This window comes from Carcharodon carcharias, chromosome 2 (genome assembly GCF_017639515.1).
Source record: "Carcharodon carcharias isolate sCarCar2 chromosome 2, sCarCar2.pri, whole genome shotgun sequence".
Lineage (NCBI taxonomy): Eukaryota > Metazoa > Chordata > Chondrichthyes > Lamniformes > Lamnidae > Carcharodon > Carcharodon carcharias.
Genome location: NC_054468.1, coordinates 36,590,097 through 36,607,435, shown reverse-complemented (window position 1 = coordinate 36,607,435; position 17,339 = coordinate 36,590,097). Strand labels below are relative to the sequence as shown.

The 17,339-nt window shown below is 41.4% G+C and overlaps 1 protein-coding gene across 1 annotated transcript in view; it reads right to left on the bottom strand.

The window, feature by feature from the left end:
* Positions 1 to 17,339, bottom strand: part of prss56 (serine protease 56) — a 47,586-nt gene that overhangs the window by 14,487 nt on the left and 15,760 nt on the right. The window contains exons 7-12 of the mRNA XM_041204923.1: positions 15,193 to 15,352; positions 11,815 to 11,957; positions 10,247 to 10,406; positions 7,163 to 7,351; positions 3,993 to 4,163; positions 1,617 to 1,710 (exon numbers count right to left, since the gene is read on the bottom strand). Of these exons, the coding sequence (XP_041060857.1) occupies positions 1,617 to 1,710; positions 3,993 to 4,163; positions 7,163 to 7,351; positions 10,247 to 10,406; positions 11,815 to 11,957; positions 15,193 to 15,352 (917 nt within the window). The remainder of the gene's footprint in view (positions 1 to 1,616; positions 1,711 to 3,992; positions 4,164 to 7,162; positions 7,352 to 10,246; positions 10,407 to 11,814; positions 11,958 to 15,192; positions 15,353 to 17,339) is intronic.

Here is a 17,339-nt window from a genome sequence, read left to right as displayed (position 1 = left end):
GAGGCTGCTCCAAAGCTAAATTTTGAATCTCCATGCCTGCCACACTCACAGTCACACCCTCCTGTCCTTGACCACAGTCCAAATTTGACGTAATTAATCTAAGGGGTGTGACTGTCTCCTGAAACACTGTGTCCAGGTAACTCTCCCCCTCCCTGATGTGTTGCAATGTCCACAGCTCAGACTCCAGCTCATCAACTCTGAGCTGAAGCTCCTTGAGCAGCCAACACTTGCTGCAGATGTGGTCACCGTGGATCGCACTGGCGTTCACCAGTTCCCACATGCTACGCCTGCAACACATCGCCTGCCCAGCTATTTCTATTCTTGTGGACCCCTATCTGATGCAATCAGTGGTGGCTCACTGACCTCATGGTGGCAGGCTGCCTCCAAGGGGGTGGTGGGTTCTGCATTCAGTGGGAGGGCCACTCCTATTGAGTGATACTGCCTTCACCTAATTTGGAAAATGGACTATAAGCAGGGTCTTAATTGTCCAAATTGACTGCCCGCCTCCCTGGAGCAGGCTGCTGACTTTATTCCCAGCCCACTCTTGGGAAATCTCATGGAGGGGGGAAGGGAGCTGTCCCACAATGCTTTTTGGCCACTCTGCCTTCTAACCTGTCTCCACAGGGCCGGGAAAATTCAGCTCAGTGTTTCAGGTTCTGATGAAAGGACTCAGATCCAAAGCATTAACTGTGTTTCTCTCTCCACAGATGCTGTCAGACCTACTGAGTTTTTCCTGTATTTTCTATGTTATGTTTATTTCAGATTTCCAGTATCCACAGTATTTTGTTTTTGAACTATAATTCATTGCCGTGCTTGGGAAGGGTGAATGTACTTGGTTTCTTGGAGTGATTGGCATTTTCTTGATTGCTTTTATAGTGGGGCTTCTTGCACTTAGCTGTGTCCTCAGTGTGAGTAACTGTTGCTGATGTATGATCCATTGATGTTTACTGTTCACAGCTCCCTAGAGTCAACAGGAATGTTTTCATCCAATGCTGAAGTGTGATTGGTTTTCCAGGTCACTCAGTTGCTTAAAGGTAGTATGTAACTAGGCAAAACAGACTACAAGGCCCCAGATTCAATTATTAGTCTGGGTTGCTTTAGTTGGGGTAACAATTAGAGTCTACAATGCCTCACAGAAGGAAGGGGTAAATCCACATGAGATCCAGTTCCTATTGCTAAATAATAACCTCTGATGGTAAGCGAATTTGTGTGAACATCATAAATGGACATAAGAACATAACAAATAGGAGCTGGAGAAGGCCATACCCACTCGTCCATACTCATCATACTCAACACTGCTCATCCACTCATCATGGCTAATCTTCTACCTCAATTCCTTTCTCGCCCTATCCCCATGTCCCTTGACTCCTTAGAATCCAACAAGAACAGGCTCCGCTCGTGATGTGATGTATCACATGATTAAATAACCTACTGACATACACAGTCGAGATTAACACACGAAGAAATCCCTTTGGGCCAGGTAGTGGAAAGCACCCAGCACCCACAGAGTAATACATATCTCAGCATGAGCCAGCACCTCCAGAAGAGATGAGAGGAATAAATTAGAGGTGGTTTGGGAAGAAAATGAAATGTGATTGGTTGAAAAATGTGCTCACCTATTGCTGATATTCTGTTGAACCTCGGACCCTAAATCAGTCTCCAGAGACCGTACATGTCTTTCTTCTTTCAGACCAGTTGTTTGTATCTGTTCTTTTAATTGTTTAAAATGTATACATTAATTAATAAATCAAACCAGATGCCATAATTTCTCTGAATAAACTTCACAACTCAATAACTAGGACTTGAAAATAGATTTGACTTCTTATGGTGGCCTAGTAACAAACATAGACATTATAAATAAGAACCCAGTTCTTCTGCACAGCAAAAATGCTAGTGGAATTTCTACTGAGTCCAGCTTCCACTTGCCACAAAGATGCTTCCTGACATTGGGTCAGTCTCTGGAGTCACAGTCAATTATTTAATAGCCACCCGCCTCTGGGCTGTGGGAGGCAGAATTCTTTTTTCAAGCTGTTTCAAATGGTGAGGCTGGGGAGATAAAATGATCAGCCCATGACCGATTCAACTGTTTTTAGGGAATTTAAGATTTAGATCGTTGTCTCTACAGTCCATAGCAACATTGGCTCCCAGAAACCCTTGGCTCCAGCATTGTGAAGGCACAAATTGTGGGAAGTGCATCTTATGACATGTTCTCATCATTTCCTCTGGTCAAAACAACCTTCATATTAACTCATGACAGGTGGGAGAGGGCCATGGAGGAGGGGGATAAAAAGTGAAATTTATGCAATGTTATCCTCACCTGCTGCACATGTGCCTCTTTTTTCACAGAGTCAGCAAGAGGAAGGATGCTTCATTAACATATTTAAATTAGGCTCCCACAATGAACTTGGAAGTATAACTTGAATCTTACTGCTGGCGCATTGGGTCTCCAGCCATCAGGAAACTCAACAGCGAGGGCTGCCGGCTCCACAATATAAGTCCATCTTTCCACACTCTTGGTGGTTCAGCATTGGAGCTTTCCCCAGGCCCCTCAGAAAGTTTTTGGCTTCCCGTAGCCTTGATCACCAATAAGATCATAAGAGATATGAGGAACAGGCCATTCGGCCCCTCAAGCGTGCTCATCTGATCACGACCTTAACTCCACTTTCTTGTCTGTACCCCATAACACTTGATTCCCTTGTTGATCAAAAATCTGTCCATTCCAGGCAATGACCCAACATCCACTGCTCCCTGGGGATGAGAATTTCACACACTAACGACTCTGAGAAAAGAAATTGCTGCTCATCTCAGTCTTAAATGGGAAGCACCTTATTTTTAAACTGCGTTCCCTAGTTCTAGATTTTCTCACAAGGGGAAATCCTCTCAGCATTTACCCTGTCAAGCCCCCTCAAGATCTTATATTTTTCAATAAGATCACCTCTCATTCTTCTAAACTCCAGTGAGTATAGGCCCAACCTGCTCAACCTTTCCTCATAAGACAGCCCCTTCATCTCAGGAATCAGCCTATAATGAACCTTCTCTGGACTGTTTCCAATGCAAGTATATCCCTCCTTAAGTGAGGAGGCCAAAACTGTATCCAACGCTCTAGATATGGTCTCTCTGCCCTATACAGTTGTAGCAAGACTTTCCTACTTTTATACTCCACCTCCCTTAGATGGAGGCATTCCCATCCCCCAGCCAGCCCTGATCGCTGACCTCCCTCCAGCCAGCCTAATTGCCAGTGACCCTCCCAGCCTCCTGCTGCCAATGTATTTTCAGGCTGGCTGGTCAGGCTGGCCATTTGCCATGCTGCTGCAAGAGAAACAAACCTACAGAACATGAATTAGGTTCTGCCTAGACTTCCACCTCCCATTTTCAGCCTGACCCACACCCTCCCCATAAATATCAGGGACAGATATATTATAGATTTGGCATCAGCCTCCAACCCTTCTCAAAATGGAATGAGATCTGCAATTTTCTAACCTAAAAGCAATTTCTGGGCCTAGGGAATTTTGGACAATAACCAAAGCACTTGCAATTTTCTCACCTGTTTCCTTTAATACCCTCAACACAAGAAGGACTTGCATTTATATCATGCCTTTCATGACTCCAAGACATCCCAAAGTGTTTTATATCCAATTAAATGCTTTTCAAGTGTAGTTGTAATGCAAGAAATGTGGCAGTCAATCAATTCATCAGCACTAAGCAAAATTAAGGAATTCACACCCCTCCCCTCACCCCCAACAGCACTACAGGTGTACCTACACCACACAGACTTCAGTGGTTCAAGTAGGCAGCTCACCACCATCTTCGCAAAGGTAATTAGGGATAAACAATAAATGCTGGCCTTGCCAGCACCCCTATATCCCATGAATGAACAAGAAAATCTGTCATCACAGTAGTTTTATGTTTGTACACAAAATTAACTTGCAAAATCTGTATAAAAACTAAGAGCAATTTGATAACCCACAAATACCATCACTTCCACTGTGTACCTTTCTCATGCTTTGATAAATGCTGTTCTTGGGATGAGAAAATGTTTGTGTAAATTTCCTCCATGAATTTTGGGATCGTCTCTGTGAAGAATGAGAAGCTGGCTCGACTACGGATAAATTCTTCCACGGGGTGAAGCAGGTCCAGCAGATTCTGTAGGAATGTCCTGAGTTCTGTAATGTGTAATGAAGTTGCATGAATGGGACACCACGAGGAGACTACTGCTGACAATGATTTAAAATAATTACTCAGATTTTGTCACTACGATTACCCAAGATTTAATAATATTACTAGAAATACACATAGCTTGCTATTCAAATTCCAATGTCATAACCCATGATATGTTACCACGTTTCAATTATGTTTGCTGATGATGATGACAATTCATGAAAGCCTTCTCACAACATTATGTCACAGTGCCAAAACTACAAGGGATGTAATCCTGTCTATATACAGGATTGCACCCACTGGTAAACTTGTGCCATTGAGCTCACCATAATATACGTGATCAGTGAGATGCCACTTAATTTGCATAGGGTCAGAAGGCACACGTTGAACCAAGTGGCTACGGGGTGTGGTCTCGCCCATCCAGAAATGTCAGCTTGTGTTCCCAGTGACCCTCAGACCAAGAGGACATGTCACAAGGTTTAGGTCAGTTCACAGATAGTTTGTCCTGTTCACTTCATGAGCGGTCTGAATATTCAATATCTAATTAAACAAGAGCAGGGGGTGTAACAATTGGATCCCACTTGTGATCGGAACTGGCTCCTGCATCCTCTGCATGTTAGCTTGTATGCTGTCCTCCATTCTTTTCAGAGGTGGACTGAAACATGTGATGAAACAAAGCCAGCCATAGAATGTTGAGCTAATTTATTTCACAGAGAATGAATCTTCAGACTAAGATGCAGCAAATTCCATTTACATTGCTCAATTTCACCTCTCTGCTTGAAAAATTAGGGAAACAATAAGAAACTGTATTCACTATCACTCTCATGAGACAATTTTCTTGTTTTTTTTTCATCATTTTACTTTCTTGGCAATTTCAAACTCATATCCTTCGTATTTTTGGCTGACCTATGGTAAGTAGTACCCATTCTCTTATTTGAACACTGACTTTCCATGGGACCCTTAGTCCTTTGTATTGTGTTCCCATCACAGGTTTGGATGTGTTGTTCACTTACTCCCCATTAGTGGTTCACCAGTATCCCTACTTATAAAACTCTGCTCCCTCCCCCAAATTAGGGTGTGGATTTAATGCTATAACGACACGGATAATTGCTTAATTTGGCTTCCAAGAAACTGGCATCTGTGAACTAGTTCTCCACATTTACACTGCTAAATCCAGTTTTGTTCTCCTGGCACCAGGGTCTTAGGCTTGGATATTAACAGGGGCGGGTTGCATAGGCAGTCGGGGTGAAGAGGAGCTTCAGAGGGGAAATGTCTATGCATTCCTGCATGTTGTGGAGTTTTACTTATCTTTCTCCTTGACAGGTTCCCTGTCCTCTTTCCCGGTCAGCTCAATTGACAAGCTTGGCTTCCAATCAGGTGGGGAGGAGCAGGACAGCTACAGGAGCAGGTAGGTCTGATTCCCAATAGGGAATAGGGATAGGGTAGTCCAATCTTGGGGGAAGTGGAGGGGTGGGGGGAGTGTTCAACCCCTGACCCCCAGGTCTTTGTATGAGGGGTCTAATGGCAGGGGGAATCTTGGAAGGTTGGGGGGCAGGAGAAGTGCTCCTGCTTTTTCTGGCCAAGGAGCTGTGCAGTAAAGGCACCTACCTTCTCTCCGAAGCTGTCCTTGTCTCCCTTCCTGAAGTTTGGAAGACCCAGTTGACCCCTGTTAAGCTAGCAAAGCATCTCACAACAGAGGCTACCAGCATCATTAACATATTTAAATTGTCACATGCCTCCTGGGAGCAGGGTTGGTTGTCTGCCCTTTGGAGTGCCTCTGTTAAACCCAGAAGTGGGTGGGTTGGAGGGACATTGGTGTTGGTTTTGAGATTTTTAAAGTGTTAACATCTGACCTAACCCCAACACACTTATTTATGAGGATTGAATTTCCCCTCATAGAGTCAACCAAGATGAGGAAGCTAGATTATATTCTTGTAAATGCAGATGGCTGATTTCTGGACACTGGTCTGGCAGAATTCAAGCTGGACATGCTTTAGTTGAACTGGGTTAAAAAAAGCACATAATTCCTGATAAGGTGGATTGTATAAGAAGTTGTGTAAGGATGCAAAGTTGATTAACCATATATCCTTTTAATGTTCTCTGCTTTGTTAACCCCATCATCAAATTTGATAACTTGTCCAGGATTGTTTGACTGACATATTAAGGAGTGAATTATTAATAGTAGTTGTATTAATAGTAGATATTAAGGAGTTTTATTCTCGTTACCTGGGCAGTAGTCTGGTGGAACATATCACTTATCCATTACAGAACCCATTGATTTCAATGGGATGATTGAATTTGTTGGAATGAAAATCAGCCAGATTCTATAATGGGTGAGTGCTCCACTTCACCAGATTATTGCCCAGACAATGAAGAGGAAAATTGACCCCTAAATGGGATTATAGAATCAGAGCATGATAAAGCACAGAGTGAAGACATTAGGCCCATCATGCCCATGCTGGCTTTTTGGTAGAGCAATCCAATTAATCCCATTTCCCTGCTCTTTGTGGACAGCGCTGCATGTCTTATCCCTTCAAGTATTTATTCAATTCTCTTTTGAAAGTTACTGTTATGTCTATTTCCATCACCATTTCAGGCAATGCATTTCAGACCATAACAACTCATTGTGTAAAAAAAAATGTTTCCTCTCATGTCACCTCTGGTTTTTTTGCCAATCACCTTAAGTCTGTCTCCTCTACTTACTGCCTCTTCTGCCATTGGAAACAGTTTCTCTTTATTTATTCTCTCAAAACCACTCATGATTTTGAGTACATCTATCAAATCTCCCCTCAACCATTCTGCTGTAAGGAGAACACCTCAACCTCTCCAGTCTCTCCATATGTCTGAAAATGTTCAATGTGCCACCATCTTCTCCAAGCATTGACCTCCCCCAACCACCCTTCCCACTCAATGGAAAATGTCAAAAACTCATGCAATGTTGTGTCAATGTTTATTTTCCCAGTTTTCCTTTTCTATAAATTAAACTGCAGAAACATAAGCTTACCACAATTTTTCATTTTCATTTTGCATCTCTCCTCAATGCATCGGCTGCAAGCTGTTGTTTCCAGTAATGGTGGGCAGAGCTTGCTATAGAAGGCACAGAGTTTGGTAAACTCAGACTTTCGCTGTGCATCCTGCATCTCTGAGAGTTTATAAAAGTCAAAGCAGGTTGGCTCTCGACTTCCAGGCGATTCTGGAAGGACACCATACAAGACATTGATAACTGCAATAGTCCTGATAAAGGCTGAATGTATTACACTGATATCATGAGCGGAGTTTTCTACATCAAAGTATCAATGCTTAGTTCCTCATGATTATTTATTGGCTATTAGACTAGGATCTTGAACTAGCACAAAAGTCATTTTTCGTCACAGTTACTTCTTTTTAAAATTTTTAGACTCAATTGGAAAAGAGTTGCAACTTGATGAGATTAATCACTCTGTTTTACAGTTTTTATATTTCATAGACAAACCATCCCTAGAAGTAAGTTCATTTCATGGTATTAGCACAGTTTAAAAATAAATCTATACAGTAATGCACAGGAATTATAAACAGCTATGAAATATACAGGCAGTTTTGTGAGTTAGATATGGAGATTGAACTTGGAAAGTAACATATGTTGCAGTATGCTCTATATGAATAGACTTATATTAAACAGAGGTTAAGCACTAGCTTATTGATCTTCAGAGGTAAGATATGGACATAAAAGAGGGCAGTTCAGTTAGCTCTGGGTCTGATACTGCAGTCACAATTTAGTGTTTTACAAAAAAACAGAAAAGCCTACTGGAGTCCACAGAACAGTTTGCTTCAGCAGCACATCAGCCGTGAATAGAAGTCTCAGTGTTGTCTAATTCATCACTAGGTGGCTACATAGACTGAACACATAACAAAGTGGAAATGCCACACAGAGCGTGGGAGAATAACAGATTCTCCTGCCAGGGTCGTGATTCAGATAAATTGCCAGGGCAACCCAGGCAAACAGAATACTGTGCTGCATCAGGTGCTGATGTTCCTGCCTGGAGATTGCTAAATGTATTCTCTTCCTCTTGATGAGCATTTGTGTAGTATACACACATTAAAGTGCAATTGCTGTAACAAATAATGGATTTCTGACTGTACTGTTTGGCTATGTACATTTACACATTTTAATCGTCAGAAATTCATGATCAGTTTTTGGGTGCCTGGTCAGTATATCAATGTTTTCTGACAATGATCCATAGAAACCAGGCCACTCTCCCATCAATGCAATTTCCCTGCCTTGCCTCGTTTCCAATCCCATTACACTTCTACTGAGTCTGGCTGCTAATGGACCAGGCCAAAGCCTTATTGCCTTCAGTGTTAATAGAAGGAATTCAATTCGATGTATATTGTAGGTGTGAATTCTCCTGAGAACAGGAGTTTGATTCACAGTATATAGTGGCTGGAACCACAGCCATTAGCAGCAGAAGCAGCATTGGGCCAATCCAAGTAATTAGCAGCCAGATTCAAGTAGGAACAGAATGGGTAGTAATGAAGGGGGGGAATGGATGATGAAGAAGAAGGAAATGAGTAGTAATGAAGGGAGTGGTGTAGAAACAATGGAAATACATGGAATGAAGTGGGTGGCAGACAGCAAGGAAGGAAAGGGGTTCACATGGTGGGGCAATGGATGGCAATGAACTCTTGATAATCTTTTAAATGAAAACCAAATCAACAAAATTGGGATAAATCAGGCACAGCCCCTAATTCAGGTCAGCTGTAAAACCAAGAACAAAGTTTAAAGGAAACTTACAAACTTTAAATCAAAATGTGATTAAAGGGGTCAACAAAACACCCCAGTCCCCGCGGTGCCCACCGAGCACGGAAGGCCTCGAGAGTGCCAGCAGACACCGCGTGCTCCTTCTCCAGGGACATCCGGCAGCGAATGTAGCCACGGAAGAGGGACAAACAATCGGGCGGGACTCCCCCGTCGATCGCCCGCTGCCTGGACCTGTTAATGGCCAACTTGGCCAGGCCCAGGAGCAGGTTCACGAGGAGGTCCTCCTCCTTCCCGACCCCCCTCCGCACATGGATGGCAATGAAGGTGAACACATGGAAATGAAGGAAAAATTGATGGTAATCAAGAGGGCAATTAAGCAAAGGGGGCAGGAGCAGAGGGACACTGCAAAGGATACCAATGAAGGGATAAATGGATAGCTGTGAAGGCGGAACAATGGTAATGAAGGAATGAGGAGAGGGTAACTCTTTCGAGTACAAACCCGTTTCCATCTGTTTCAGATGAAGTTACATTGTTTCATAGTTTGTCAGTGTGAGATTTGAACTCTTGATCTTGGGGTTACAAACCCAGTACCATAACCACTTGGCTATTTAGGCCAAGCCTTGAGGAGAGGGTAGAAGAAAGAGAAAAAGTTACTAATGAAGGGGAAATTGATGGATATGGAATGGAGAAAATAGGTGCAAATAAAAAAAGAAAAGGATGGAGGAAATAAAAGTAAAAGGGAACAGCATAGAATGAAGGTTTGGGAGGAATGACAATGTCAGCATTGCTGGGAGACGGGGGAGAGTGCCAGCATGAACTAGGGAGAAAAAGTGACATCTTCAACAAAGTATGGGCAAGTAATGTATCAATGAAGAGTGTGAGCCTTCAACATTTTTTTTTCCCTTCAGGCTTTCTTGTACTTCTGTCATTTTGCTCCATTACAACTTAAAGAATATTTGGTGCAACGATGTAAAATACTTATTTTCACAGTTAAAATCAGCTTGTAATCAGGGCTATTCTTGAGATGTCAGTTTTCTGGGAATTGTGTCAACATTTTGAAGTTTTGTTATTTTTCTGAGCTGGCATAGAATCATCAAATTTTACAGCACAGAAGGAGGCCAGGTGGCCTAGTGTGTTTGTGCCGACTCTTTGGAAGAGTTATCCAATTAGTTCCACTCCTGGCTCTTCCCCATAGCCCTGCAAAATATATCCTTTTGCAGCATGTAGGCTTTTTGTATAAGTCATTGAATCAGAAGATTCACCAGAAATAATATTTTCACAGCTTAAATACAGTTTAGAATTTCTATGCATTGTAGAATGAAGTTTGTGACATAACATAAAAATATTTACTTTTTATTTCATTGTTAATCCAGTTTATAAAACTTGATACCCTGGAGTAAACCCCTGGTTTTCCACGCTGGCCACAGCCATCCCCCCAGGATGTAATCCCATACAGGTAATACTGTTTAGATACAGGATCTATGCAGGTCAATGGTCCTCCAGAGTCTCCCTATAGCAGGAGAAGACAACACAGATACATTATTCAAGCTCTGATACATCTTCATAATGTAGACAAAAATTTTTTGCCCTCTTTTTCTGCTCTGGAGATATGGCTGAGATATCCGTCCCCAAGGTCCACTCACTTTCTGCTATCGTGGCTAGCCCATCATTATTTGTATTGGAGCCCAGACTGTGATTATGCAATTGATTGAGCAATGATTGAGCAATCTAAAAGTATCACAGTTAAAAAAGACCCTGCCTTGAACAATCCTTACATGTTTGCACAGTTCCGGCAGAAGCTGCAGTGGAATGACCAGGAACCCTGGTTGTTTTAGTTCCTGTCGTATACTAGAGCTGCTAAGGTCAGTTGCAGTAGTGATTTTGCCAATTGGCTGAGAACAGCCAACTTAGTATAGAACAGAAATCCAACCTGGACCTTTCTGATCCCTATAACTCACATGATCATCAAACCCTTGAGACACCTGGAAAAATCTCAATCTTCTCATTTACTCATCATAATAATAATAACTTCTAACAGTAAATTCATGTTAAATAAATACTATTTTGGCAACGTTATTTACATCATGATATTATTCGCAGACATAATAGGACCTGACATTGAATTATATGTTCAAATTATTTTCCAGAAGGAAAAGTGGATCTACTTCCACAATTTGAAATCAGGGACAGATATTGCAATTTAGTGCTTTTAGCACAAAGTTTCATTTGATGTGAGTCCTTTGTGAGAATTTGGATGTGGAACCCACTGAACCTCATTTGTCTCCATCATGAATTTCCGCCCATTAGTTAAACCAGATCTGTGACCTCTGCCACCAAGAAGGACAACAACAATAATCCATGGGAACACCATCACCTCCACATATCCCCCCAAGCCGCACAACATCCTCACTTGAATGTACACCACTGTTCTTTCATCAAAGCTGAGTCAAAATTATGGAGTTTGCCTCTCCCCCAACACTATTGTGGGAGCACCAGCATTAAAAAGACTGTGCTGGTTCCAGGAGAATGTCCATTACTGACTTTTCAGAGTTACTGGCCATGGGCAATAAAATTGCAATGTTGCTAGCAGCACTCATATCCTGAGAATAAATGTTCAAATGGTGTGCACTGCCCTCAGAACCTAAGTTTCCAATGTCTGCTTTCAAAGCATGAAACTCAAACACTAACCTGTAAAATTTGGCCTCAAAATTGTTACATTCTTTGGTCATTTGCTCTCAATATTTTTTTCAGGTCCTGCATCTCAGATCATTCCCATAAGCAAACCTTTGCCCACTATAACCTGAAATATGCCTTTATCTGCCCAGTATCTGCACAGATGCTGCCTGACCTGCTCAGGTCAGATTATTTCAGATTTTCAGCATCTGCAGTATTCTCCTTTTCGATTGTTGATATCTTACCTGGCAGGAGTCAACATTGCCTGATAGGTACCCAGCACAGAACATTTGATTGGTGACCAGCTCCTTCCCAAGTGCAGATTTACATGTGCTCTGACCCAATAAAGGCACTTGTGCTTCTATTAGTACATCTGCAGATGGGCCATCTGTTTATATGAAAAAAGAGAACCACAAGTCAATAAACATGATGACCTTTACATTGATGGAGTATTGTTGACTGCAGATACAGAATTTTCCTGCAGTTCATGGCATCTTAAATATAAATTTGCTCAACGTCTGGAGACCTGGTGGTGTCAAGGAATGACATTGTGTCATCAGCTCTTGAACTAAAGGTTAAAAATGTTACCAGTTGTTGGGGGAGGAGTGGGGGGTGGGGGAGGGAAGGGTTGAGGGGATGTAGTGGCGGTGTTGGGGGGAAAGCCGGGCAGCACCTTAAAGACAGCTTTTAGTTGTGGTTACCTGATCTGTTGGTGCAGATGCGATGGGCCAAATGGCCTCCTTCTGTACCGTAACAATTCTGTGATTCTGTGATTCTGCTGCTGAAACCCTCATCCATCTCTTTGTTACCTCTAGGCTCAACTATTCCAAAGTGCTCTTAGCTGGTCTCCTGTAGTTTACCCTCTGTAAGCTTAAGGTTATCCAAAACTCCGTTGCCCATGTCTTAACTCACAGCAAATCCCATTGCCCTATCACCCTGTGATCATTGACCCACGTTGACTCCTGGTCAAGCAATGTCTTGATTTTAAATTCTCATTCTTGTTTTCGAATTCCTCCATATCTTTGTAATTTCCTCCAACCCCACTCCCCTCTAAGATATCTGCACTCCACTAATTCTGCCCTCACTTGCATAACCATTTATAATTGTTCCATCATTGGTGGTCATGCCTTCAGTTGTCTAGGCCCCAGGCTCTGAAATTCCTTCCCTACAACTCTCTACCTCTCCATCTCCTTTCCTCCTTTAAGTCACTCCTCAACGTGTACCTCTTTGAACAAGCTTTTGGTCATCTGACCTAATATCTCCTTATGTGGCTTGGTGTCATACTTTGTTTTATAATGCTCTTGTGAAGTGCCTTGGGATGTTTCATTATATTAAAGGTGCTGTGTCTCTCCCTTATATATGTGTGTATATATATGTTATTGTTGCTGTTGCTGTTGAAAGGAGACAATTGGATTGGTACCACACCAACATTTAAGGTAGTAAAAGGCATAGTAAAGGCAAAGCCAGGAATACTGCTTCAAATTTAGAACTGATATCAGGAAATTCTCCACACACTAATGGATTTCCAGGTGGAGTAGCAAAAGCAAAATTCCCATAAGAATTTCAGAAACATTTGTATGCTAAAAATTAAGTATTTTTATCCAAATTTTGATTTACTGGCTAGCTCCTTAAAACAAGTCATTGGCTTAGAGGTTCCTGCTGCAATGCTGTGAAGTTTGTTGTTACAGTTACCCTGGTAACAAACTTAAGAAGGATACTACTCACTTACAGTCCGAGAAACTATTCTTAATTCCTAAATATCTGTCCTTAACTCCCACACTCTGTTCTTAACACCTGCACTCTGTCTTTAACTCTCTCTCTATATCTTTAACTTCATCTCACTCTTTCCGCTTAGTTTTTTTGCCACTTTTCCCCTTCATCTTCCATAATAGTCTCCTTTGGGAACCCTATCAACAGCTCCACATCCAGTGACCTCTTCAAAGAACTCTATCTGATTTGTCAAATAAGATTTTCCTTTCCGATATTGTTTTCAGCTGCTTCTAATTACTTTCTCTAGATATTTATTCATTTCACCTTTAATTAAAGATTTCAATATTTTCCCTAGCACAGATATTAAACAAATTCGCCTGTATTCACCTGGGTTAGCTACGTGTCCCATTTAAAAACACTAGAGCATTCTCCAGTATCCTAGCACACATCCATTCTTAATGAAACTGAAATATAGCTGTGTTGCTATTTGCTACATAAGTCAAGAGTCCGTCATTAATTTTGTTAATTAACTATCCAGAAGCAGTGACCCAGACAGTTATGAAAAACCTGATTGTTTTCCTCCCTCTTGTTCCTAATCTTGGATTTGCATTTCTTTCCTATATTTCAGTTTCTTCTATTTCCTTTTTTATTACTCCCCCTTACTTTTGTTGCTTCTTAAATTTCAGTTTTTCTGCCCTTTTTACCTAATTTGGTCTGAGTAATGACTATTTTCCAAGTTTTGTTGTAGTACTTGTTTTAACCACTGAATGGTGCTGTCCAAAACTTTAATTATATTATGATCTCAGCAGTCCTCTCATTTTGCTTTGGAACAACCTATTTTCTTATTGTATCCTCCTGTGAATTCCCTGTTGGCTTTCTGTTGTAACCTCAGTAGAACACCTGAAACCATTTGCAATCAATATCATTTCTGCTCTAAGTTTAATTAGCATTAGATTTATTCCAAAATGCTGGAATAAATGAATAAAAAACTTACATTTATTTTGCACCTTCCATGAGCTCAGAACACCCCAAAGTACTTTACAGTCAATGATGTACTTCTGAAGTGTAGTCATTGCTGTAATGTTGCACAGAAAGCTCCCACAAATAGAAATGTGATCATAGCCAGATAACCTGATGCTTTAAGTGATGTTGATTGAGGGATAAGATTGGTTAAAGCACCAGGGATGACCCCCCCAACCCCCTGATCTTCTTCAAAATTTACATCCATTTGAAAGAGCAGGCAAGGCCTGGGCTTAATGTCTCTTCTAAAAGATGACACCTCCAACAGGGTAACGCTAGAGTGTCAACCTAGATCTTTATGCTCCCTGGAGTGGGACTTGAACTTCCACCCTTCTAATTCAGAGACAAGAGTGATAGCAACTGAGGCAATGTTGATACTACACACTACAAGACATGACTTCAATTTTGTGACAATGACTAAAATACAACCTCATATATAGACATAGTACAAGATGTACTTGCACTGGTACAGACGGAGCTGTGATTTCATTGCCCAGTTTTGCCTGGCTTGAACTGTACCAGTGCTGCCCAAGCTACAACACTTAATGGGCAAAGGCAGGGTGATGTTCTGGAGTTGGAAGTACACGTTAATTATACAAAAGCTTTAAGGAATATTTTGTGTAAAATGCAAGGAGCGATGTTTTATAAAGTGCCACATTAGTTATTATCAAAAGACAACTCTGGAGAGCAGTTCATTATTGTTTCATAATTTTTGGAACAATACTTCATGCAGTCAAGGTGAATTTCCAAAATATTATACATTAATTAGCCTTCCTTGGAAAAAAAATGTCTGTTTTAGCTCCCATTACATCATGTAACATATTTGCAATGAATACCATAAGAATTAAACCAAAAGCATTGGCCAGCCATTTGATCTTGCTTTTCCACCTTACCTTCATAGAGTGAACCCCAACCAGCAATGTAACACATCATCCCAGGAGGAAGCTCCCCAATGCTGTCTGGCAAACACACAAAGTTCACATGTTCTGATATGGCTATAGGCATTGTCAGCTCCAGGAGGGCAATGTCATTATTGAATGTTCTTTGATTAAACTAGAATAAATTGACATATAACTGTTAGTATGTGAATATATTTGCATTGACTCTCACACTGAATTCAACATTTCCTGACTAAGAGGGAATATGACCTGCTTCCTCATATTCTGAATTAGGTTATTGCTGTAATGTCGCACATTACATAATGTGTTAACTTTATTCAGACATAGTGGCCAGGATTTTCAAATGCCTGGGAGCAGGTATGCTTTTAAAACTGAGCTCCAGGATGGCATGTCTGTATCCCGACACCTCTGGGATGTACTGGAGTTTTCAAAACGAGATACAGTGGGGGAGTCAGGAACCCACACACCTTCAATTAAAGGCCCATTAAGCTCCTTATGGAATTTGTTAATGTGCTGGGGAGGGCCAGAAGGTGATATTCAATGTGAAAAATGCTCCAAAGTTGAGCAGACTGGTGCATATTAGTGCACAATTGTTGGGTTCAATGCAGATAACAATTAGGTAATTTTTTTTGATGATGAACTGTTTTAATCTGGATTGCATGCAGTACCTTTTAGTCAGCCGTTTGGCCACTTTTCTGCACAATGAGACTACTGGACTCTGATGTCTGCCTCATATCTTCTGCAAGGCAGCAGCAGACTCCATCATGGCTGCCATCTGCCTTTGCTAGCAGCTCCCATCTCCTGGCAGAGCTCAGTCCCACTAATTTTTTGTCAAGTTCACTGCAGGCCCAATTAGCACATCTACATTTGAAGAGCAGCATGCGGATTGGACCCAGAAATTATCCAGGATTCCTGGCCTTGGATTGAAAATCAATCTTATACTATGAAGCAATAACATTTTCCTGGTTTCTGAGTTAAATTATACTATATAATGGTTAGTGGACAACATAGTTCATGAGTAATATTGCAGGGAAGATGCTGAAGAATATTGTGTGATGTATTTTGAAGTTTACAATGGATACCAGAGGATATGGTGTGATTATGTTAGGGAATCATGTGTGATGGATGAGTGAATATTTACAGGCATAGTGGATAATCAACATGACTTTTTAAAAGCAGATTTGCCTGGTATTTCTGCTGTGCTCACATAACTTGAGCCATCTCAACCAAAGTGGGCTGAAAGATCATGAAAAGTTTAAACTTATGTTCATTGTTGAAACACCTACTCAGACATCTGTCTGAACCCTCATATAAGAATTTAAGAACATACAACATAAGAAACAGGGGCAGGAGTAGACCATGTGGCCCGCAGAGCCTGCTCCGTCATTCAATGTGATCATGGCTGATCTTTGGCTTCAACTTCACTTTCCTACCCACATCGCATGATTCCCTGAGAGACCAAAAGCCTGTCTAGCACAGCCTTAAATACATTCAAAATGGCACAACCACAACTCTCTGGGGTAGAGAATTCCAAAGATTCACAATCCTTTGAGTGAAGAAATTTCTCCTCATCTCAGTCCTAAATGACCAACCCCTTATCGTGAAACTGTGCCCACTTGTTCTAGATTCCCTCACCGGGGGAACAATGCCTCAGTACCTACCATGTCAAGCCCATTCATAATCTTTAGTTTTGTATAGCACCTGGTCAAGTGCTTTTTGACAATCCAAGTAAAATAATCTGCCACTTCCCCTTTATCTACCCAAGTTGTTACACCCTGATACAAGTCTAATAAATTTGTCAAACAAGATTTCCCTTTAGTAAAGCCATGTTGACTTGTTCTAATCATACAATGCTTTTCTATGTGCTTTTTTAAGACTTCCTTAATAATAGATCCCAGCACTTTCCCAATGCCTGATGTCAGGTTAACTAGCCTGTTTTTTCTCTCCCGCCTTTTTTGAATAGCAGTGTTACAATTGCTAACTTCCAATCTGCTGGGACCAGTCCAGAATCTAGGAAATTTTGCAAAATCAAAGCCAGTGCATCCATTATCTTGGTAGCTACCTCTTTTAGAACTCTAGGATGTAAGCCATCAGATTCTGGGGATCTGTCAAATTTTAGTCCCTTGAGTTTCTCCAGCCCT